Source organism: Pezoporus occidentalis, unplaced genomic scaffold, assembly GCF_034315485.1.
Source record: "Pezoporus occidentalis ecotype Australia unplaced genomic scaffold, CSIRO_AGI_Poc_V1 ctg43, whole genome shotgun sequence".
NCBI classification, from domain to species: Eukaryota; Metazoa; Chordata; class Aves; order Psittaciformes; family Psittacidae; genus Pezoporus; species Pezoporus occidentalis.
Genome location: NW_026915758.1, coordinates 1,201,919 through 1,226,197, shown reverse-complemented (window position 1 = coordinate 1,226,197; position 24,279 = coordinate 1,201,919). Strand labels below are relative to the sequence as shown.

General features: G+C 38.0%; 1 protein-coding gene across 4 annotated transcripts in view; it reads right to left on the bottom strand.

The window, feature by feature from the left end:
- Positions 1-24,279, bottom strand: part of KIDINS220 (kinase D interacting substrate 220) — an 80,343-nt gene that overhangs the window by 33,621 nt on the left and 22,443 nt on the right. For all 4 annotated transcript variants that reach the window (XM_062634532.1, XM_062634533.1, XM_062634534.1 and 1 more), the window contains exons 9-22: positions 23,672-23,770; positions 18,297-18,395; positions 17,575-17,673; positions 16,496-16,673; positions 15,790-15,954; positions 14,213-14,392; positions 13,686-13,851; positions 12,640-12,791; positions 11,352-11,641; positions 9,974-10,114; positions 9,114-9,357; positions 8,869-8,957; positions 7,722-7,866; positions 4,860-5,022 (exon numbers count right to left, since the gene is read on the bottom strand). In XM_062634532.1, the coding sequence (XP_062490516.1) occupies positions 4,860-5,022; positions 7,722-7,866; positions 8,869-8,957; positions 9,114-9,357; positions 9,974-10,114; positions 11,352-11,641; positions 12,640-12,791; positions 13,686-13,851; positions 14,213-14,392; positions 15,790-15,954; positions 16,496-16,673; positions 17,575-17,673; positions 18,297-18,395; positions 23,672-23,770 (2,210 nt within the window). The remainder of the gene's footprint in view (positions 1-4,859; positions 5,023-7,721; positions 7,867-8,868; positions 8,958-9,113; positions 9,358-9,973; positions 10,115-11,351; positions 11,642-12,639; positions 12,792-13,685; positions 13,852-14,212; positions 14,393-15,789; positions 15,955-16,495; positions 16,674-17,574; positions 17,674-18,296; positions 18,396-23,671; positions 23,771-24,279) is intronic.

Below are 24,279 nucleotides of genomic sequence, written 5' to 3'. Positions count from 1 at the left end.
GAACTTAACCTGGCGAGGAGAGAGACTACATGAAAATCCCGATAATGAGATGACTTGAAAAGGCAACACAAACCCAAAGGAGTAAATGCTGGTATCAATACCTGCTGGAAAGCTAAACCAAGCAACGATCCAGACCACCAAAGAGAGAGACTGGAAATGAGAGGACAGAAGTGAGATGACACAGCAAGTGGGTTTAACAAATAAGAAGGGTAAAAACATTTTTCTCCAGAATCCGGACTGAAAGACAACAATGCAGACTCAGGCACTTTTTTATTTTCAAAATCAGACACAATTACATAGCACAGCTTGTTCTTCTCTATGAAAGAATTACAACACAGCACCTCCACCGGTTACTAAGACAGAAGTCTAAGCAACTCCAGTTCATGAAGACTATTCAGAGAGATGGGCCTCTGCCACAAACTGAACATTAATTTTGGTTCAGGGTTTTTTGCTTGATTTGGTTTTTTTTTTTAAGACCCTGGGAAAATGTTGCCAGTATAACATACAGTAGGTTCTGCCATCTCTGTACTGCATGATCCAGTAAAGATACACTACTCCTGAAGGTTTCATACTTCCCCCAACAATCTTTCACTATAAGAATACATTAGTTAGCTTTTTTTTTTTTAAAGTAAAAAATTGAGGCATAAGGATATGGGTAATTTATTTAGTAACCAAATTGAGATATCATTTTTTTTTCAGAGTACTCCACCAACTGAAAGCAGAGCTCTCACTAGCTTTAGATACAGCTGAAGAAAGAACATCTACTAGAATCAGCCTACAGAGCCGTAAGCTGTATACCACCTCCCAGCAAAGGCACAAATACCAGCCAAGTGAAACGTACAGCAGAGGTGGCTAGCACAGCATCCCACAAACTCTGATGAACAGTTCTAGACCAGATTTCAATTATCTTAGTTTTCCTGTTGGATTCTTTTCAATTGCACTGACATGTGTCAGAAAAGAACCCTCCCCATTACCACATAGCCTGCCTATACAGTTTGCAAAATTAAATTTGGGACATCACAAGACAGGAATCTCATGGAGGCAAAATGTATATATAGAGGGAATTAACGGCAGGGAATTAAAGAGGCTACTTTTTAATTTCTTGATGCTTGACTACTTGATTCTTTTGATTTTACTATACTTTTTGTATGTTGTGGAGGAATTGCTTATTCTTTAAAATACTAAAAACCAAAGCATCTAGTGAAAGAGATCACTAACATGAAATATTAATAGAGAACATGCTAAGACAAACAAGCGAACACAAACTGTCAGTTATGCTGGATAGCCATTCTGCTGGTGCCACCTGCCGGCACACCACTACGATGCACGCAGGTACCACGCTTCACTCGCGCTGAATCACACTGCCTGCAGTATCAGCAGTATTAGTAGCAAAGAGCTGGATATAATCACATAATCTTCCTCCAAAGATACAGCAGTGAAACAACATGGGGTTTAACATCACTTCTCGTTTCCTCAGTGCACACACAAATTATCTACTGTAACTCTTCAGCTGAAAGTACCAGTAACAGATCAACCCATTGCGTTAAACCTCTGCCCCGCAGTCAGCGGTTAAGAGCACAACAGTGTTCCCACTGCAAGATTCCTAAATTTTTTAGCACATGGGATTTTACAAATTGGAAAAGTAACTCTAATATTAAAGCATTTTCCTTATACAGAGAATGGGATCAGGAGTGAAACTCCTACACTTAACAGATAACCTACAAGATTCCTTTCATCCAAGGGAGATGTCCAAGCAGACCCCTCTCCCCTGACACACTTGAAAGTTCAGAAATGCAGCAAAACCAAAGAAGAATTTGCAGCGGTACAATAAAAAGTAGTTTGACACAAACTATTCAATACTAGGAAATTATATTCTTGTGCCTGTGCTAAAGTACCTATATATATATATATATATATATAATCCTTGCAGAATAAAAGGCAGTGAAGAAGTAACACAAACTCAATATAGGAACTGAAGCTATAAAGGTATCAAAATCTGTTATCTATTTATGAGACTCCAAAAGGAAAAGCTTTATAAAGTAGAAAACAGAAACTGAAGTTTTAAAAGAGGAATTAAAGTAAATAACTCTAGTTTAAACTGATACAGAAACAGATATTCAAGCCAAATAACTTCAAACTCTTGCAGATAAAAAGAATAATAATGACACAGACAGGATTATTTTGGGTAAAACAGAAATTTTAGAACATTAGATAATACTAGAGAGTTCAGAGACCTTTTCATATTCAGCATACAGTAAAGATCATAACCTGAACCACCACAGATGAGATTTCACCTGTCACTACATCAGCAGTTACATATTTAGCTCCTTACACAACAGGTCAACAGAAGTGGCTGGGAGACTTGATCAACTCTTCCTGAGCATGAAGCAATGTTATTATGATGAACCTTTTTATTCTTGTAGTTAAGCAGTCAAAGAAACTCAGTCTTATAGCTTTAGCTTTTCTATATCAATTGATTCTGGTGGTATTTTTTGCTAAAGAGAGACTCCTGAATACTGGTCCTCTTTTCCTTGTTTTCCTGGTATTTCAGACAGAATACAAACAGCTTTACCTAAAAGATCATCACCTTCCTTTCTCCAAGATAAGGTACAAGTTCTTCACTGTTTCTTCACATTACAGATCCTAGTTTTATAACACAAGTATATATATAAATGTATTAATACATTTAATACATATATACATTGTATATCGACTACTTGATTATTTTGATTTTACTATACTTTTTGTACGTTGTATATAACATATACAACATTGTATATGTTTTGTATATAACATATATACATTGCATATACATATATAAATGTATTAATACATTTATAACTGTCAATTATGAATTGGCACTCAAGTGGCTACATTGCTTCCAAACACAACCTGCATAGCAAGAGGCCCAACAACATAGCATGAGTCATGGATCTCCTCCACACCTGAACCAATAAACCCTGACACACACCAGTTGGCACTGAGTATCAACAGCTCAAGTGTCAGTAGTAACAACAAATAATCCAGAACCTAAATAAATAATTCACGTTCAACTGTCCTTTCCTTCTCCCCACATTAGTTTACTAAAATTTTAACATTAGTTTATACTGGAATACATAGTACCAACTTATGAGAACAATTCAGGTCTCTAATACCGCCTTTGGTTTATTAGAAAATATAATTGTTGTTATACCTTGAAGATACAAGCTTTGGACTTTGATCACTCCAAATAAATTTATTACTGTTGATGCTAATAATCAAAATACTGTAATGAGTTTGTTCAATAAATACTGAAAATACAAAATTGTGAAATATGCCATATGGCAAATCTAAATAAAGAGAACTGAGAAATATCTACAGCAAGGGTACAGGAAAGCATGACAGGAGAGGGAATCCCTGATGAATCTGAATTATTGTATTTACCTGATCACGTAAGCATTTATGACACCAACTGTCTAAACTCACAATGGAGAGGCAGGTTCCCATTGCTTTATACGTAATGTCACAGGTATCTTGCAGAAAAAAAAAAAAATGCAAAGCCCAAAAACTGGATCCATTCTCTAGAGGAAAGTGTTTTCTAATCCTGCACTTTTTTATCTTCGAAGAGAAATTTTTCAGAAACAAACCTCCCAGCCTGAAGCCACTTCAGTCTTTGTACGTTGTAGAGGAATTGTTTATTCTTTGAAATACAGAAAAACTAAGCATCTAGTGAAAGAGATCACTAACATGAAATAGAGAACATGCTAAGACAAACAAGCGAACAGAAGCTATCTTTGCCCTCTTTGTCCATCTTCAACCCTCAGTCTCATCACGCCAAATCCACCCGAGTCTCTCTACCTTCTGGGCTGTCTTTGTTCAGCTCTTAATCTCACTTCAACTTTTGTAACACAAGTCACTTCAGTTGTCTTTCCCAATCAATCCTAATTTCATTTTCAACACTTCAACATTTCAACACTTCAACTTTCCATCCCATCCCAGACCCTCACCAAGTTCATCTTCTCCTATTCCATGACTATTGGTTCAGGGCACCTTCCCAGAATTTTCTGTACAAGTTCATTCTCCTCTCCATTCTTTCCCTAGACCCTGTAAAGTCTCAAGATTTTCTAGTAACTTATTCAATCAATTCCAGTCTTTCTTCTTTACCTCAGCTGCTCTTTTCATCAGATCTCAGTTATTTCAAACCCTTCTTCCCTCTCACTGACTTCCATTCTCAGATTTTGCTTTCTTCCTATAAGCCCAACTGCCAGTCACATTCTTTCTCTTGCATCTCTCCCACTGTCATCAAATCACTTGGCATAATCCACAAGTCCTTTCTTACAAGCAGCCTGATTCTGGTGAGGCATGTTCATTGGCAACACAAGAACCACTTGCCCTCAGCTGCAATACTTGAACAGCTCTGTTGGACAGCAACTTGTATCAACAGTGGAGAAAGTCATGCTTCACTTCAACATTCTGTAACTGCAGCAAAAGGCACTACCATAGCCCCAGGAACACTTGCTATGCACCAAACCGTCAGAGGTCTTTACTAGTAAGGGCAGTTCTTGCAGAGCTTAGCTCAGATTTTTACTAGGGGAAAAAAAAACCAACAACTTCTAGCTTGGCCAAAGTAGAGATGGAAATTATTTCAAGAGACAGAAACACTATCTATGGAAGACTTCAACACCCATTCATACGTGGGGCATTAAACAGCAATGAAAGTAATTTAAAAGTTTCCAAAAGTTAACAGAAGAGATTAAGATCACGGGAACTTTTGGTTACAACCGGGCAGCTGTTTGAAAGCCATGTTATGCTAATAATCATTAATAATGTCTGCTATTTTAGTCACTGAAAGTGCATACCATTGCCAGAATAACACCTACCTCTCATAGATGGTTTTTAAAGTCAGCTGATCTGGAACACCTTCAGTCTCTTCAAGATGCAGTATAAGCCATGATGTTCTATACGGCCACTGCTCTGTGAGATTGATCCAACTAGCCAGTCTATCCCAATTGAATGTGATCTGATTAGCTCTCAATAAACGACCTAATAGAACAGGGAAGAAGGGAAGAAACACTTTTTTTTTTTCTCCATTATGAAAGATCCTCCCATCAAGTAACAGCTATGTAAGTGCTTTAACCTGATTTCTGAACTTTCTGGTATTGTATTTTTAGCACAGTAAGTTCAAAATCATCCCAAGTCACATCTGAAAATATCATTTTACAACCTAATAAAAATTTTTGCAAATACTGGTCAGAACACAAACTCTCCAAAACTGTCAACTTCAGCTCCATTTTAAACACATACTACTACCATCCTGTTAAAAGGGAATCTTAAGTTACTTTAACAAAACTCAATAGAGAATTTTACACAGCATTAATTTCTTAATCTAAACACAAAAATCATTCTAATACTGTGAAAGACTTTCTGGCCACTGGCACATTTAATATGGTCAAAGTAAGTTAAGCATACAACTTCAATAGCCAATAAAGTAAAATTCAAAACTATAAAAAAAAAAGTGTTTCAAGTTAATAAGGCAAGATATGGATTAAAAATAAAGTTGATTTTAAAAAACAGAAAAAGTTAATGCTACAGTTAATGCATTCCAAGTTTTAGCAAATTTTCTAAAATTGCATTATTAATACTGGTGATGATGTGCAACCTACAGCCTGAAGGCTCTGCTCACAAAGCTGCTCATGAAATCACCATATATAGCCACAGATTATAGTACACTAAAAGCGCTCTTGCATTGGATCAATCTTGGATTGGTTTGTTTTTTCACAACTAACAATTTGTGATTTTGTTAGTTTCACATATGCATTACAATCAAGCAAAACGAGACATTTCATGCTACAAACTGTAATGACAATACTACGAGGCTGCACATCTAAAAGATTAGCTCAGAATTTACAGCTGTTATTGCATATGAATGATTACTAAAAAAAGGAAAAGGCAGGGGGAAATGGGGAAAATGACATATTAACATTCTTTTCTATTAATTATGCTACCATTAAGTTAATGGAATAGAAAATAACCCATGGGTTATTTTTACTTGACTTAAACAGCCTTTATATTTAATTCTTTATAACATGAGTGAAACTATATTAGGACAATCCAAACTATGCAAGCAGTGGGAACAGAACTGCCGAGGCAGCCAACCCCTCTGTGCTACCCACATTGGTTCAGCAGTGCTGAACCTCAGCTCAGACATACAATTATATTATGGTATCATACTTCCTACTGAGATGCTCACCTCGGCACTGTACTACACCTGAACCAGTCACACATACTTGTGACACGCTGGAAATAAGTACTTCCAAATGCAAACGCTGGGCAGTGGAGGCAGCATTGATACTGCTGTTGCAGATTTCTGCCACCAGATGGATCAGCAAGTTCAGTTTTGGTGTCTACTATTACTCTGCGAATCTATTGGTAAAGCAAACACCCTACATGCAACCCTGAGAGGCTGCAGCAGGTTTCTTAGCTCCAGCTATGTGTTGTGCAATAAAGACAGGTTGATTTCCGAGCTGCACCCAATGCAGGCAACATGGCTACAATCACCCAATGGAGAACTTAATCTGCTGATCCCACCCTGATACGCCTGCAGGCAACTGTGATACAGAAGTATCTGTGAAAGTTTTCTTCCCTCACAGTGAGAAAGTGTTTCACTACCATGTGGTGAATAACGGCAGTTTTCTGAAGGGTACCCATCCTAATCACAAACATTCAGAATACAACGCCTGGCACAGATAAAAAATTAATCCTTTTGAGTTAAGAATACTGAAACTAAGCTCAAGCCTTTGGCAGGATATTTTTTTTTTTCTGGTTAAAGATCATGCCAGTTCTGAGTAAAGGTCCAAGTTGCCCAGAAAACTCATTCTGTACAATAGCAAATGCTTACATAAAAGCTTCAGAACATAAGGAAAAATAATATTCTCTCTTGTTATTCCAGCCCCTGGCAATTCAGTGCCTGCTTTCTGTAAGTACTTGATGAATTTTACTTTTAAGGTATTTGCTTCTGAATCCATGTAAGCTTCCTACATCCATCTGATACTGTTGCAGAGTTACACACTTAGCTATATACAGTGTGAAAAGTAACTGAATTCTTTTGTTCTGAAAGGCTATTTGGTGCCTTTTGTTGTCTGTAATAAAAAAGACAGTAACAATTATTCCCCATTCACTTTCTACACGAAACATGTTTTTATTAAACTTCCATAACTCCTTTACCAATTTTTTCCGGTTTTCAAAACTCAAAGACACCAATATCTTGACTGCTGAAGAAGGAGAGAGGTCATAAAATGCTATCATAGCCCCAGACAAACAATAAGGGGGAAAAGAACCCCAAATATCCATAGCAAACACGTAAAGGATGCATACCTGGGTTTGCCTTGCAGTTTACCTCTTAAGATACCAGCACCATGGGCTTTGTTCACATCAGAGTATTACAAACTTGAAAAATGTATTTTATTATCCCACTTCAAAATTAAAAATATAAAGCCTCCCTAAAAATGTAGACTAGAATCATTTGTCTGCCAACTGAAGTCAATGAAACAACAAATATTTTTTAAATTCTACACAGAATAGTCTACAACTTTGCTTACACTCTGGAAGATTTTGCTTCAGAAGGAGTTCGAAAAAACACATGGACTGACTTTAGTTAAATTTAGTTTACACAATAAAAAGTCTGAGTATAATTACAAGCAACCAAAACACGATACTGCTTACTGTACACAAACATGCCACACCTGTCACTGAAACAATATTTAGCAACCGTCTCATGGTCTGAGGACTGATATCACTGAACCAATCCTCTGTAACCAGCAGCTTGGTCAAATCAAAAGACATCTGGCGGGTAATGGTACGTTGTATCTGGCGTCTTCGGTACGTATCCTGACAATGACACAAAAAGGCAAGGAATTCAAATTGGTATCGAAAACTTTAATGTATTTGAAATACTTCAGTTTTACTTGATTATAAAGTTTGAACCTTTGTGAGAATATGTATCTGTGAGGCTGACATTTATACCATGAAAATATTTATTAGAACTCAATTTTGATTTAGCAGCATAAGAGTTGAACCTCATTTCCATATAAGCCAAGAACTGGGAAGAGTTACATGTTATACTTCCATGCCAACTCTGAGAGGGCAAAATAGAGCAACACAGTGAGATGTTTTGTATAAAGGTTACTAATTTCAGCATTGCAATCACTGTTTCCTACTGTCTCTATAAGAAGTTATTGCCATCCATTTTCTAATTACATCCTAAAATTAAAGTGAACATCAGGTTCCTCTGCTACAGAACTCCCTAAGTCTCCACTTACGGCAGCTCAAAAATCTCAGGACCCTCAGACTCTCCACTGCTTTCTCCTACATCCTAGATAACTTTTATTTAACCACTTTCTGATTTTACATAAAGATGGGAAAACAGAACAGAAAGCAGAAAAGAAAGTGTGGTGGACATGTTCAGTAAAAGTCTAGTACTGTAATATTCTAAATTCCTTGATTTGCTCAATTACTGCCCCTTGTTGACACACTCTGTGACAAAATGATACCAGGCTTATATACAAAAATACAAAAAACCATCAATAGATAGATAGATCATAGCTACTGCCAGTATGCTGTACCATCTCAGCATTTACAGGGAGCTGAAGTCAAGTATATGTGGAAAAGAACACTGGTGAGGAGTGCTTTCTCCTCTTTGACAGAGCACCAGTCCTACTGATTTAAGAATGTACGTTTCCTACATGGAAATTTACAATAATTTACAATCATTTACAATAATTTCATAAGAATTCTTTGATAAGTCTTCCAAGCTGATAAGAAAAAAGAAAATAATAGAAAAGAAAAAAAAGCATTACCAGTATCTCCATCTAGTCTAAAAAACTTTCTCACCCGCCTATTGAGAGCAGTTTTGCTACCAAGCTTGCTCATTTCTCCAAGACTGTTCTGAGAAACTCTCCTGTCAACCTCTTCATGTAATCCTATGGAAAGGAAAACAAAAGGCAGGCATTTTTCTCCATTCATATACATTTGACTGACTTATAAAAAGAACATTAACGATCTTCCAACTATTTAAATAGTTTATTCCAAACCCAGATATTTGGAACACTGGTTTTGTAACTCCTGCCTAACCTTACCTGCATTGTCTGTATAAGGAATATCTCCATTGGTTGTCGAAGTTACCATCAGTTTTTTTGCATTACTAAGCCCTCTGCTATTCAGAAAAACAGGCAAATGGACTATGTTTCGCATGTAATCATGTCCATTTATGTTTGAATCACGTAGAACACTGTTGAGATTCTGGTTAATAGCCTTTATAATAATGTGTGGGTCACTTGCAAAAATAGCAATAAATGGGCCTTTTGAAAACAAGACTCGCACCTGCAAAGAAGTAAACAATACACCTCATTAATAATAATTAACAGTAAGTGTGGATCATCTGAACACCTGACTCAGCATTTTGTATTCATTCAGCTCAAGTTATAAACTTGAGAGGACAACTCATGTATAGACATGTTTGTTTCTTCAATATGAGATATCTAGAAACTTATCCACAACTAGAAATGAGAATACTTGACAAATTAGCAGTAGTAGCTACAGTGGACATCATCACCAAGAAGGTATCGTGTAGTAATGTCCTAGCTCCCCTCAACATTCAGCTGAATTTCAACTGAAATAATTCAAAAGTAAGTAAAACCTCTACAAACATCCGAAGTTTGTTACAACAGAATATTACTCTGCAATAATTTACATTACTTCAAGACTTGTCACAAGTATCAATAGGTACAGCCCTACTGGGATTTAATTTTCAACTTTAAAAACCCGCTGCTATTAGTACTAGTTATGCCAATGTACACAAACATTAGAAGACTACAACACAGCATCTGTATACATGCCTTCTTTCTACAGAAAATGTACAATAACTGTATATGAACTCATCTATGGAAGAGATCATACTGATGATCCAGAGATCATGTTTATACAATGATCAACTCACAGTATCAAGCATCTGTAAGACTTTATCCTGTTCACAAGCATCCAATCCATCAATAATTACAACAAGCCTTGTTTGGTTCTGAGTGAAGCTGTCAATGGTTTTTGCCATTCTGGCCATCAGTTCAACTTCACATTTCAAAACCTGCAGAAATGAAAAGCAAAGAAGGACAAGACATCTTTGTAATACTTAAAACTCACAAAAATGCACATAGTCCCTTTTGCAGATTGCTACTTATCCCAAAAATACTTCAGTAAGATCACAAAAATAAACACATTTCACCCAAAGTGAAAGTCCTAAAATGTCACTTCCAAAATTTAAATTTGCTGTTTGCACAAGAATGTATGACATATTCCACTTGAACATAACAAAACTATCCTTATCAAGATTCCATTACAATGTTATATAAAGTAACATGCACTGTAAAGCAGTATTTTAAGAGTAAACAACGGGGTATTTGTAGCTTCAGCTAATCCACTTACATGTAACAACTACCCTTAACACAGGAACAAAGGAGGAATTCACTTGTCCTAATTTCAACATGTAGAAATTAAAATCTCATCTTTTTGCCACTAGATTGATCCTGAATATGTACATTAAGATAAGTCATACGAATAACGCTACAGAAATACCCACATCTCTCCTTTCATTGCAAAGGATAAGCCTAACTCCTAAATGGCTGAAGTTATGCCAGACAAGTATCACTCAAAAGACAACTGTCAAGAAACACAGCAGCAAGATACAGATACTATCTTCTGTGCTACAAAAATACACGCACAACATACTGTTATACAATGTATTAACCGTAATCTACAAAGATAATCATCATGACAGGCCAAGAATGTTGGGCTTGCTCAGCCTGAAGAAGACTCAGAGACCTTAGAGCAGCCTTCCAGTACCTAAAGGGGCCTACAAGAAATCTGGAGAGGGACTTTTTACAAGGGTACATAGACACAGGACACAGGGGAATGGCTTAAAGCTGATAGAGGAGAGATTAAGTTTAGACATTAGGAAAAAAAATCTTCACTGTGAGGGTGGTGAGGCACCGGAACAGGCTGGGCAAAGACGCTGGGGATGCCCCATCTCTGTAAGTGTTCAAGACCAGATGGGGCCTTGGGCAGCCCCGTCTAGTGGAAGGTGTCCCTGCCAGCAACAGGGATGGGGTGGATGACCTTTAAGAGCCCCTCCAACCCAAACCGTTCTATGATGCTAAAAAGTTTATTTTCAAATAGAAGTACTCCCTTAAGTAAAATGTCACCAAGGCTCATTCTAATGTTGTGAGACTTGGCCTGATCAAATAAATGGTGCCCCATCTTGAGAAGGCTATGGGTTTGGAGCTTTGTTTCAATTCCTTTAATGGCCAATGCATATAAATACTTACCTTCATGAACCCCTCACTTTTCAACTTGTGAAGCTTGGAGGCAGCGTTGTGAAGACGTTTTCTTTGAGAATTCAAAACTGAATCCATCACTTGCCACCATGTGCGACAATTCAAGATAAAGGCCAAACCAACAACACAGGTAACCGTTATAAGAATAACGTTCACCGTCATGTTGGCTGGTTCTACATTAAAAATTGCCAGCAGGGCAATTGCAGAAACAACACACGACAAGATGAAGAGGAAAATCACAAAGGATGGGAGACAGCAAGTTTTCTTCCATTTCTTTTTACCTAGGAAACAAGAATTTGCTATTAATATTAATGTAAAATGTAATTACAAGTGATTACAAAAGCTATTAACTTACATTCTTCTCATAAAACACTAACTTGCACAAAAAGTCACTGCAGTATAACCATCCAGTCACAAACGTGAAAAAAAAATCATTTAAAATTTTCCAAAATTCTTGGAAATCCTGAAGCAGAGATATTCCTTAAATCTTCAGTTTATTTCCATCATTTCAAGAAATCCATACCGGATGGAAATGATCTTTATTAAACAGATTTCAATCAGCAGTAGCATCATTTTTTATAGCATCTCTCAGTAAGTGTATTTATTCAAGATCAGAGAAACTGAACTCAAAACAGAAGTAAGTCCCCTAGGAATTGAAAAGTTAACCCCAAGAACTCCCTTTCTTCACAATATCATACAGTGTTCTGCATATTTTTTCCAGAAACCTACAGACAGGACAGAAGAAAAAAGTTCATTCCACTTGGATCAAGTAGGAATGAATATTTCATCCCATCTGATCAGCACTAATCACAGCAATTTATGGCTTTGGACCAACATTTGCTATGTATTTATTATTTCCAAGAATAAGCAGTAGTCACTCATAAAAGCATTGAATTAAAATATAATAAAACTAAACACAACTTCTCTTAGCAATACACAAAAGCACTTCCCTTTATCTGACTCAGACGCAATATCTATAGAAAAATACCATGCTGCATCTAAAAGGATGCAATATAAATATGCATGTCCATTGACACTTCTTAAAACTATGCTTCACAGAAGATATTCTTTTATTATATTAAAAAAAAAAAAAAATCAAGATGAACAAAGAAAACAGGGCATTTTTCTCTCCAAAACAATACAAAGAGCTTCCCCTTCTGTATGAATTTCTGCATGGCTACAACAATTTCTAACAATAGCTTATAATGTGACACACAGAACCCCTGATAACAGTGCATTGACATGGAATAATTGGAAATGTCATTCAGGTAATAAAAACCTTGTGTATCTTCTGTCTTGAAAACTCGAAATAGCCTTGTTGCTAAGAAACCAAATTCCCTTTCACAGGCATCAGAGAGGGTAGCAATCATCTCAGCCAATGAAGTTTCTCCACCTACACTGGACAGTCTATTGTAGTCTGTGAATAAAAATCTGAAAGAGAGAAAAATGATGTTTTTGTATACTTCAGAAAGATTCAAATATTTTCCCGCAACCAAAACAAAAATATTGCCACATCTCTGCAGCTGGAAGTTTTTTCAGGTGGCAAAAACATGTAAAACACTTAAATACTTTTTTCTTTTTTTAACTCTCCATGGAATTTACGAATTTATTTATTTATTTCTTCTTGTTATGAACCTTCTCTTTGCTCCACTTCCTATTGTAAGACTTTATTTCTTAATAAGGTAACAATGATCACATCAGCAACAGCATCTCAAACAGCAGTAAAAATATCTTTATGATGCCAAAACATAATATTGGCAAGTATTTTTAAAAGTCCATCGCAAACTATTTTCAAATATTTATTGAGGATTAAAAAAAAAAACAAAACAACCAGAATAATAGCACCATGAGGTGAAAATACAAGTCTCTAAACAAGAGAAGTAAACAAAACTACAGAACACATGGCGTAACTTTTCTTGCTTTTAGGTAAGCTAGAAGCTTTGAGCAGTTTGATGCTTTACTTAGGAGAAAGGCAAAAAGGCATCAGCAGAAATTATCAGTAAAATAAGCTTTAAACTTAATACATGGTAAGCTGTACCAGAAAACTGAATTCTTATTTTGTCTGTTACATATATTAGTATGACAGTCAAAACCCCAATACTGAAAAGCAGCAGCTTTCAACAACTTTGCCAGAGTAGTGAAAACACCCCTATTTTCTTCACTCTTAAAAATTTAACTATGTGATCTTCCAGTGCTACTGTTTTTCAAACAGAAATCTCAACAGCTTTTCATAGGAAGATAAACACACAATAATACACACAGTTTAGAAAGGATCAGAGTGAACCTGAATTATTCATTCAAGAGTAAATAAACGAAATAACTAACCTGACAGGTAAAGCTTTAGTGGTTTGCTCTGGTAATTCTGGTGGGTTCACAAACATGAGTTTGAGAAGCAACTCTAAATATCCAATATGTCTTGCCAACCTCGCACTTAACACCCAGGCCCAGTTCCACCTCTCACCTTCTCTCCGGCCACCAAAGTAAATTACAGCTAAAAATAAGAAAGACGTTATGGCTACATTTTAGTCAATGTTCACAACTGAATGAACTATGAAGTCTGAAAGGAAAAGGTATGGAGTTGTGTAAAAAGAGCTGAATTTATTTTTAACAGTTAACACTAAAAGTGAGAATGGTAAGAGTAACATAATGAAGTTAATACACAAAAATTGGCTACTTTCATGAATGCCCTCTCACAAATTACATACAAATCACAAGTAAAAGGTCTGAAGGGGTCCTATTTTCTACAAAAACTTTTAGCATTTTTTCTGAATCACAAAGCATGTCTACAAAGAAATACAGAATTCCAAAACTAAATGAAAACTTTCACAAACTTCATATAAAGTAAGACTTACTAAAGAAAATGTAGAGAACTGCTAATAAGCTGAGTGACACTGCTATTCCAAGCTTTGCATCCACTGTGAAAGCAAGCAATAAACCCAAACCTCCACACAGCAGAAGCGTGAGGAATACAATAAGCCAGGAGAACTGAAACAAAGGTTCAATCTGCTGTCCTGCAAAAGTCTTCATTTCATCTAAAACGAAAAGACAAAAACCACTTAACATGTAAAATCACTGCAGATCAGAAAGCAAAAAGGGTATTATAATGATAATCTTTGAAATGAAACACTTTTTCATTAAAGTGTGCAGCTTTTCCCTATTACTGATTAAAAAAAACAATACTTGAATTCTTCTTCAAACATTAGTTCAAAACCCCAAGTTTTCATTCATACAATGAATGAAACCATTTAAATACACAATACACTGCTTGCTGCAGGTTTTCTACTTCTAAAGTATATTAAAAGTCATGTCATTTCTTATCCTCCTTCGTAAGTTTAAAACATTTCATGACACCACCACCCCCCTCCCCCCCCCAAAATAAATGCATCTGTCAAAAAAAAAAACAAAACACCAACAACCCTCAAAACTTCCATCACCGAAATCTGGTCCACATTCCTCAAAAAGTCAGATGTAACAGAAGAATGTAAAGGCCTCAGCATTTACGAGCTGACTCGTGTTTACTAAAACAGGAATTCCTGAAGAAACTTATTTAGGATCTATTGAATAAGAAATACACAGTCCAGAACAAAAAGATAAATGAGGAACAGGAAAAAAAATAGTGAAATAGGCGTTTTAAAAATGTAAGAGCTCTTCAACAATAAACATTAAATATGGACACCACTTCTTGTTTACGACATGGGGCATGAAGTAAACAAAATAATGAAGAGACCCCATTTTGACTACCACAGAAGCTTTTTAAAAACACAGCTATCACAGAAAGTAAGCAGTATCAAGACTGCTGTAAGTATTTTGAATTATACTGTAACATCTCAGAAAAATATCCTCTGTTAGAAAAAGCTAAAGCTGTAAATAAGATGCAGATTTCCACTGTGAAAAATATTGACTCTCCATTTTCTGCATTTGCCTTCCTGTCATTACAGAAGTTCAAAAAGTTCAAGCTAAATAAAGGGAAAGGGGAAGAAAACTGAATGCAGTCAAAATACACTACAGAGAAAAAAATGTTAATAGCCTGGAATTTGTTCTTAAACACTTAAAAAGAAAATACATATGACACAGGAGGCACAATAAGTAAATACTGCAGCAAAACAGATCCGATCCTGATCTGACACACAGACACCCCCAGCAAGGCACATGTTAGCAGCTATGCTTTCAGCAGTACCTAAAGGGTAGATTCACTGCTGCAGGAAGCCCAGAGGTCAACAGACAGCAAGACTTAAAGACTGTGCTAAAATACTTAAAATGAACAAAGCATCCTATGGATGAACTGACCACACTGCAATTTAAATCCTTTCATTAGAGAAACAGAGGCTAGATACAACATTACATGGACCTAGATCTGGTGCAAAAACTAGTAATTTCCATGTGATGCTTTTCATAGATAAATTCTAACTTACAGAAAATCAACTTTTACCTTCTAGTTTCTTGAGCAGGAAAGATTTTCCACTACCCCACTGTGCATACAAGCCTACACAGATAGGTGGCTGCATGGTTGGTTCACTCAGAATATCAGCCAAAGCACTGCTGTACAGATCGTAACCCAGCATGTCACCGTCAGATTCCGTGGGAGACAAATGTCCTGTAATACATAAAGCAAACTACATTACAGATCCCTGCTTTAAGAAATCTCAATGTGACAATTTTCATACCTAAAATTATTAAAGGTTCACCTATATTTCTATATTTACTCCTCCATAAAATAGCTATTATTGGCACGTTCTTGTTCAAAGAATTTTAAATCATCCACATAAATATCATATAATTAATACGATAACCATTAATATAATAACCATTAAAGCTTACCACAAAAGATTCAAAAAAAACCCCAAATCACAGCAAGTTAAAGAAAACAAGTCCCACACAAGCAAGAGGCAGGGAAAAATGAAACAATCAGCAGAAGTTACACCATATCCAGTGCCAAAAGTCAAAAATAAGAAGTACATTTGGCCTTTGTTAGGCTTTCAGAATGCCTTTTTTTTTTGCCAATTTTTTTTTTTCTCTATTAGTTACAATAGTTAAAAACCTAAACAGTTACCACTTTTCCATGCAGAATTGAATAAACTGGATTCTCAATATACAAGTGACAAAAAAAGGATATAAAATTAAATACTTATGCTTACTGGCTCCAAATATCTGTGTTAAAATACTCTTCTGGTGGCTACAGTCAATATTGTAAGGTGTTTCTCCTGCTTTGTTGGGTCTATAAAGTAATCTACCATCTTTTGGATTTCTTAAGAGTAATTCAGCAAGTTTACGGCTCCTTCCACGAATGGCAATATGAAGTGGCGTATCACCTTTCTGCAATTAAGTGAAAAACTAATAATATATAACATGAATTCCTAAGATTACAAACAGACCATATGCTCCACGTTGTTTCAGATGTGTTATTTACTTGAAAAACATCTTGAGGTATTCTCAGCAGCATTAATGCCTTACAACAAGCATTTTCTCCCCTTGACAAAGCATTATAAAAGTTTCAGAAAAGGTAGCTCTTACAATGCTAAATGTAAGGCGCTATCTTCTTAAACATTTATAAGGGTATCTTACGGCTCATGAAAACTGTAGTATCTATTTAGAAACAAGTGTCTACTAGTAAATTCAGAGACTTGTTGAGAACAAGAAATACTGCTTGTTAGAATTATTTCAGTGTCTGCTCAGATTTATAACATCAAAACAACATTATTACTTATTTGCCCTAAATTTAATACAAAGAGGTCAGAAAGGTATCAAATAAATGGTTTTGTGTCTAAAATGTTTACAGTCAAAGTAAGTAACGCATAAGAGGACAGTAACAAACCATTGTATTTGTCCTTGGCATTGCTTGGTTTAATGTCTACTAATCAAAAAGAAATCAGTGACAAGTAACAACCATTCTCTATGCTCTTTTTTCAAGTGTATTAAGAATTAGGATTCTTATCTGTGAAAATCTTACTCCTGACCTGGTATTTTTTTCTTCTCATACTGCTAGAAGCACCCTACTGCAAACCAAAAAAATCAATGTATTAATGGTGGGAATTAATTTATAGTTTTCTGATATATATTAAGTATGTGGGACATTTTAGTATTACGCATTTAAGCATTAAGGTCTGTCTAATTATTAAGCCTATGGGAAACTCTTTTTGTATTAGCCTTGACAGATCACTATAAAATTCTGCTGCAAATGCAAAATGATTAAATGCACTAAATAAACATTCTTTACCTTGTCTACAGCAGAGACCTTAGCTCCTTTATCCAGAAGAAGCTCTACTATTTCAATATTTCTCATCTTGGTTGCCTTTATAAGTGGTGTTTCTCCATCCTAAAAAGGAAAAGTAAGCCTAATAAGATCTTCTCTGTATATTCAAAACCAAGCAAAAACTAGTGATAGCATAAGAAATTAAATATCAAACTTTTAAGATAATTTTTTAATATGCTGCTGTGCAAGAACAACACTTCAGAGCAAATTACAGACCTTGTATTCTAGATTGATTAGAATCACAGAATAAAATATATTTCTGTTCGTAACAGTGCCAAACAGAGAAAAAACAGATTCAGATATAACACAAGATATTTGAAAAGAGACTCATGGAAGAGGTAATTCACTGCTGTACATACTACTCCCTCTATTTGTTTTATTCCTGCACATGCAGTAAATGGTGGGTTGAACTTTAAGCGTGTTAATATCAGAAACCTCATTCTTCAGTTTCCAGTAGTGCTCTCTACTCTTTATTGCTGGCCAGGTCAATGACGCTGAGGTGAAGTACCCACTTTCCCTGCTGTTGAGTTTTAGTAGTAGGTAAAGTTTATCAACAAAGGGGACATTACCACTGCCAAAAATAAATTCTGCACCTCAGAAGAGCATTACGATCTTAACATCACATGGGACTTGAAAAAAGAACAGATATTAAACAAAGCAATTCAATTAAAATTTCTAATCATTACCTTGGTACACGTTTCAGTATCAGGGTTGCACTGCAAGATATCCCTCACCATTGTAGCATTTCCTTTCTCAACTGCCCAATATAAAGCAGTTTTATTATCCTGAAAAAAAGAGAGTATTAAATGTTAACAGTACTGTCATTCAGCTGGTTTAATTTAAAAAACTGTATACAAAGTATAACCACTATATTGAAAGCAGCACGTAACACAGCAAATTTGAGCACAGCTGAAGGAAAAGGGAAACACCACCAAATCTAATTGGCACGCTAGTGGGACTGGGAGGAGAAAATGGAAACCTGGCTAGAAAATACAAATTACTTTATAAAGCCATGCAAAACATATAAAGAGCTTTAAAAATCCAAGCAGATTCAATCTAATTGAAGACTGGGAGGCCTCCTATAATCCTAGGGTGAAATCGGTGTGCTCAGCTCGCTCCCTGGAATGTCTGTACACCAATGAGCGCAGCATGGGAAATAAGCAGGAGGAGTTGGAAACCTGTGTTAAGTCAGGAGACTATGATCTGGTGGCAATTACAGAGACTTGGTGGGACAGCTCACATGACTGGAATATAGTCATGGAGGGCTATGTCCTTTTCAGGAAAGACAGGCCAGCCAGCTGGGGTGGTGGGGTTGCTCTTTACGTGCGGGAGCAACTACAATGCACCGAGTTCTGTCCAGGGACAGAGTTGAGAGTCTGTGGGTGAGAATTAAGGGGCAGGCTGGCAGGGGGGATACTGTTGTAGGTGTCTGTTACAGACCACCAGATCAGGGTGAGGAAGTTGACGAGGCCTTCTACAGGCAGCTGAGAGCGGCCTCACAGTCACAGGCCGGGGTCATCGTGGGGGATTTTAACTTCCCTGATGTTTGCTGGAAGGACCACCCGGCAACCCAGCCACAGTCCAGGAGGTTCCTCCAGTGTATGGATGATAACTTCCTCCTGCAAATGGTGGATGAGCCGACCAGGAGAGGAGAGCTGCTGGATTTCATCCTCACTAACAAGGAGGGTCTGGTCGAAGCAGTAAGGGTTGAGGGCCGCCTTGGTTGCAGCGACCACGAGATGGTGGAATTCAGGATCTTGTGTGGTAGGACCAGTAAAATAGCAAGTAGAATTGCAACCCTGGACTTTAGCAGGGCAAACTTTGGCCTTTTCAAGCAATTGCTAGGGAAATCCCATGGGCAAGGCTGCTTGAAGGTAAAGGGACCCAAGATAGTTGGTTGACATTCAAGGATTGCTTTTTCCGAGCTCAAGATCAGAGCATCCCGACACGTAGGAAGTCAAGGAAGAGGGCCAGGAGACCTGCGTGGCTAAATAGGGAATTGCTGGGTATGCTCAAGTGGAAGAGGAGAGTTTACAGGTCATGGAAGGAGGGGCTGGCCACTTGGGAGGAATATAAGGCTGCTGCTAGAGGATGTAGGAAGGCAGCTAGGAGGACTAAGGCCTCCTTAGAATTAAACCTGGCGAGAAGGGTCAAGGACAGCAAAAAGAGCTTTTTCAAATACATGGCAGATAAAACTAACACCAGAGGCAATGTAGGCCCACTGATGAACGGGATGGGTGCCCTGGTGACAGAAGATACAGAGATGGCAGAGTTACTGAATGCCTTCGTCTCTGTCTACTCTGCTGCAGGGAGTCCTCAAGAGCCCTGTACCCCTGAGACCTTAGATGAAGTCAGGTCAACGGAGCGGTTTGCCTTAGACGATGAGGAATGGGTTGGAGACCACTTGAGCAATCTGGACGTCCATAAATCCATGGGTCCAGATGGGATGCACCCGCGGGTGCTGAGGGAACTGGCGGAAGTCATTGCTAGACCTCTCTCCATCATCTTTACCAAGTCTTGGGAAACGGGAGAGGTGCGTGAGGACTGGAGGAAAGCAAATGTCACTCCGGTCTTCAAAAAGGGCAAGAAGGAGGATCCGGGTAACTATAGACCGGTCAGCCTCACCTCCATCCCTGGGAAAGTGATGGAACACCTTATCCTTGGTGCCATCTTAAGGCATATCAAGGATAAGAGGGTTATGAGGGGCAGTCAACATGGCTTCACCAGGGGGAAATCATGTTTGACCAATCTCTTAGCCTTTTATGAGGAAATAACACGGTGGATGGATGATGGCAGAGCGGTGGATGTGGTCTACCTTGACTTCAGCAAAGCATTTGACACAGTCTCCCACAGCATCCTCACAGCTAAATTGAGGAAGTGTGGACTGGATGATCAGGTAGTGAGGTGGACTGTGAACTGGCTGAAGGAGAGAAGCCAGAGAGTTGTAGTCTATGGGGCGGAGTCTAGTTGGAGGCCTGTAACTAGTGGAGTGCCTCAAGGGTCAGTACTGGGACCAGTATTATTTAATATATTCCTCAAGGATTTAGATGAGGGAATTGCGTGTACTATCAGCAAGTCTGCTGATGACACTAAGCTGGGAGGAGTGGCTGACACGCCAGAAGGCTGTGCTGCCATCCAGCGAGACCTGGACAGGCTGGAGAGTTGGGCAGGGAATAACTTGATGAAATCTAACAAGGGAAGTGTAGAGTCCTGCATCTGGGCAGGAACAACCCCAGGTTCCAGTATAGGTTGGGAAACGACCTGTTAGAGAGCAGTGTAGGGGAGAGGGACCTGGGGGTCCTAGTGGACGACAGGATGACCATGAGCCAACACTGTGCCCTTGTGGCTAAGAAGGCCAATGGCATCCTGGGGTGTATTAGAAGGGGGGTGGTTAGTAGGTCGAGAGAGGTCCTCCTTCCCCTCTACTCTGCCCTGGTGAGACCGCATCTGGAATATTGTGTCCAGTTCTGGGCCCCTCAGTTCAAGAAGGACAGGGAGCTGCTGGAGAGAGTCCAGCGAAGGGCAACGAAGATGATTAAGGGAGTGGAGCATCTCCCTTATGAGGAAAGACTGAGGGAGCTGGGTCTCTATAGTTTGGAGGAGACTGAGGGGTGACCTTATAAGTGTCTATAAATATATAAAGGGGGAGTGTCACGAGGATGGAGCCAGGCTCTACTCAGTGACAAACAATGATAGGACAAGGGGTAATGGGTACAAACTGGAACACAAGAGGTTCCACTTAAACTTGAGAAGAAACTTCTTCTCAGTGAGGGTGACAGAACACTGGAACAGGCTGCCCAGGGAGGTTGTGGAGTCTCCTTCCCTGGAGACATTCAAAACCCGCCTGGACACATTCCTGTGTAACATTATCTAGGTGCTCCTGCTCCGGCAGGGGGATTGGACTAGATGATCTTTCAAGGTCCCTTCCAATCTCTAGCATACTGTGATACTGTAACTGTATATAAAGTATTCATTTGTAACTCAAATATTCAAGTTTTCTAATCAAGTAAACACACTTTTTCCAGTGTTGCCCTGTTTTATTTTAGTCATGTTTCCTGGGGCTTGCTTTCTTTTAATTTAAAAAAGAAAATTCTCCCCTGTTAGAACATGGAAGTGGAAACCACTCTGAAGCCATAAAAAAAAAAATAAATTCCTTTTTGTTCTCAATTTTACAGTATAGCTTAATAAAACTACTGAACTGGTTGGCTGGCCTAAAACAGGCCATGCAAGCTGAAAAGCTGTAGAAGCAGATGGACATGAAAGTCAAAACAAAGCACCAGAATGCAGATCAGCCATACACTGTACAGCTGAACCAGTTGGGATGGTTGATAGCTAAAAATCTTCTTGTGTCACCTTTTTTCTTTTTTTTTTTTCAGTCATGTGTTCTATCCCAGAAAGTCTCCATTGCTTCCACTCTTTACATAGCCTAGTGATTGCACCATGACTTTTTCTGTTTGATGCTCACTGTTATGGAGACACTTTAAGAAAAGGCTCTGAACACACATCCGCTTCTAAGCAGGAATGTCAAAGTCCCCTTTGCTTGCTTCTTTCATTTGCAGCAATTTCTCTCCCACTCGTGGGCTTCACTGACTTTAAAGCCTTTCTTGACAGTTTAACAGTCCTGGTCACCAGGATTTCTTTCTTCCAGTCACCTGAATTTCATGTCCTCCATACTTCCATCAGGTGGCTTCCAACAAGACACAAGCCTGAGGAAGCTGACTCCACACCAGGAACACCAGCTGCTCAGCCAGGCACTGGTCTGTCAGATCCTCCCAGCTGCGCTCTTGCCCCTTATCAGAAGGGCTAGAAAGAACACCAAGTGCAAGTCCTCCACAGCCCCAGCACTCACTCCCAGAGCCCTGCAGTCACATTCTATCTGCTCCAGGTCTCCACAGATGGTGTCCATACGAATGAACAAACACAGCAAGGAGCACAGTTGCTGTACAAGACTCTACAATCTTTCTGGAACATCACAGATTTGAGCAGGCAGCAAATCTCCCCAGATTAGCTGGTCCTAATCTAAAGTTCTGAAGCACACAGCCAGAATCTTCCTCTGATGGTACTCACTCCTGCTGCGTCAACAAGTTTTCTCCATATGTTTTCTCACAAATATTTTCTCTGGATTAACCACTGCAAATGGCTATACAGATACCCTTACACTGCCAGAATTCACAGGCTTCCCACCCCTGAGGAGGCTGGGTCCTCTTGCTACTGCTGTATTGCCTTGGTTACATCAAAAGCTCCCCATTTTCAGACCCATGTCTAAGACATACAATTCCAAGATTAAAGGAAAAGATCCAAATGCTACTTTTTCGCTAAACTAAAAGTTTCTTAGCTTCTTGAAGAGGCTCTGCACGAAGAGCAGGAACTGAATCTTTGCAGCTTAGTGACCAATTAGTTTTGTGGTAAAACTTGGCAGAACATATGTGCCTGCAAGTGGAGTGATTTGAATAGCTTCAAGCAAAAGAAAGTAAGTTGACTGCACAATAAAAACAAATAAGAGAGTTTTCAGTAGAAAAATAAAAACCTTAATCAAAGGACAAAAAAGGAAGGAAGGTGGAGACAGAAAGCATGGAAATCACTGACAACACTGCTTAACACCAGAAAGGAAGTGAGTGAAGGAGACAAGAACCCACCAAGCACAGTGACAGAACTGCACTGACAACAGGTATAATCTAAGGGGTATCATATTTTGATATGCTGATACTAAAATTAAAATATTAAGTATTAAAATAATACTGCTGGGGGGTATTTAATTTTTTTAATGGTTCAGTAGTGCAGCTGAAGTAAGCTCCAGTTACATCTTTTACTTTTCAACCATTATACAGATCAACTGAAAAAAATGTTGCTTAACAAGTCACTGCAATTACATATGTCTTAGATCTTAAAAACTGTGGAGCAACATGGTGCATTTTTAATGTTTGATGGGCATCTGAGTTTCCTACAGAGTAGACTGAGCAAGTTTTTAAAGCCCTGGTTTTAGAAACACCATATAATTGTTTTGTACTCAACTTCACATCCTACTTAAGAACTACTCTAACATTTAAGCCATTGTACTTACCTGACCTCTGATATCTATATCGGCGTATTTATGGAGCAGGGCCCTCACAATTTCAACATGACCTCCTCTAACTGCCCCAATCAGCACTGTATCGCCACTCTAGAAAAACAGTGAAAGAATACTGAGGATGAATTAATACTATTTAGCAAATAAAATGCAGCACAGAATAAATTATAGCCTCAGAATATACATAATGCCTATTTACATTAAGAAATCTGCACCCATTTTAAAAATACAAAAAATAGTTCTACCTCTGCAAAAGAATCAACATATAGAAGACAAAATTCTGGAATTTTTTTTTTTTTTTTTTTTGCAAAGAGATTAAATATTAAACATATGGTAAAACAAAACACCCAGAAAATGGGTTCAGCTTAAACCACTATCCTAAAAAATAACAGCACAAACTAATAATCAATATGACAAAAATCTAGCTATTCTCTGTGTTCTTAAGAAGACCAGTCACACACAATAACTACTTTACAATTAGACAAGAATGTTGGCTGTCTCCTGTAGATGTTTCACAACTGACAAAAGCATTTTACAGGATTTGTCCCTTTTTTTGTGCAGGTTTGAATGCTATCCTGTTCATACGCACTATGCTGGTATAA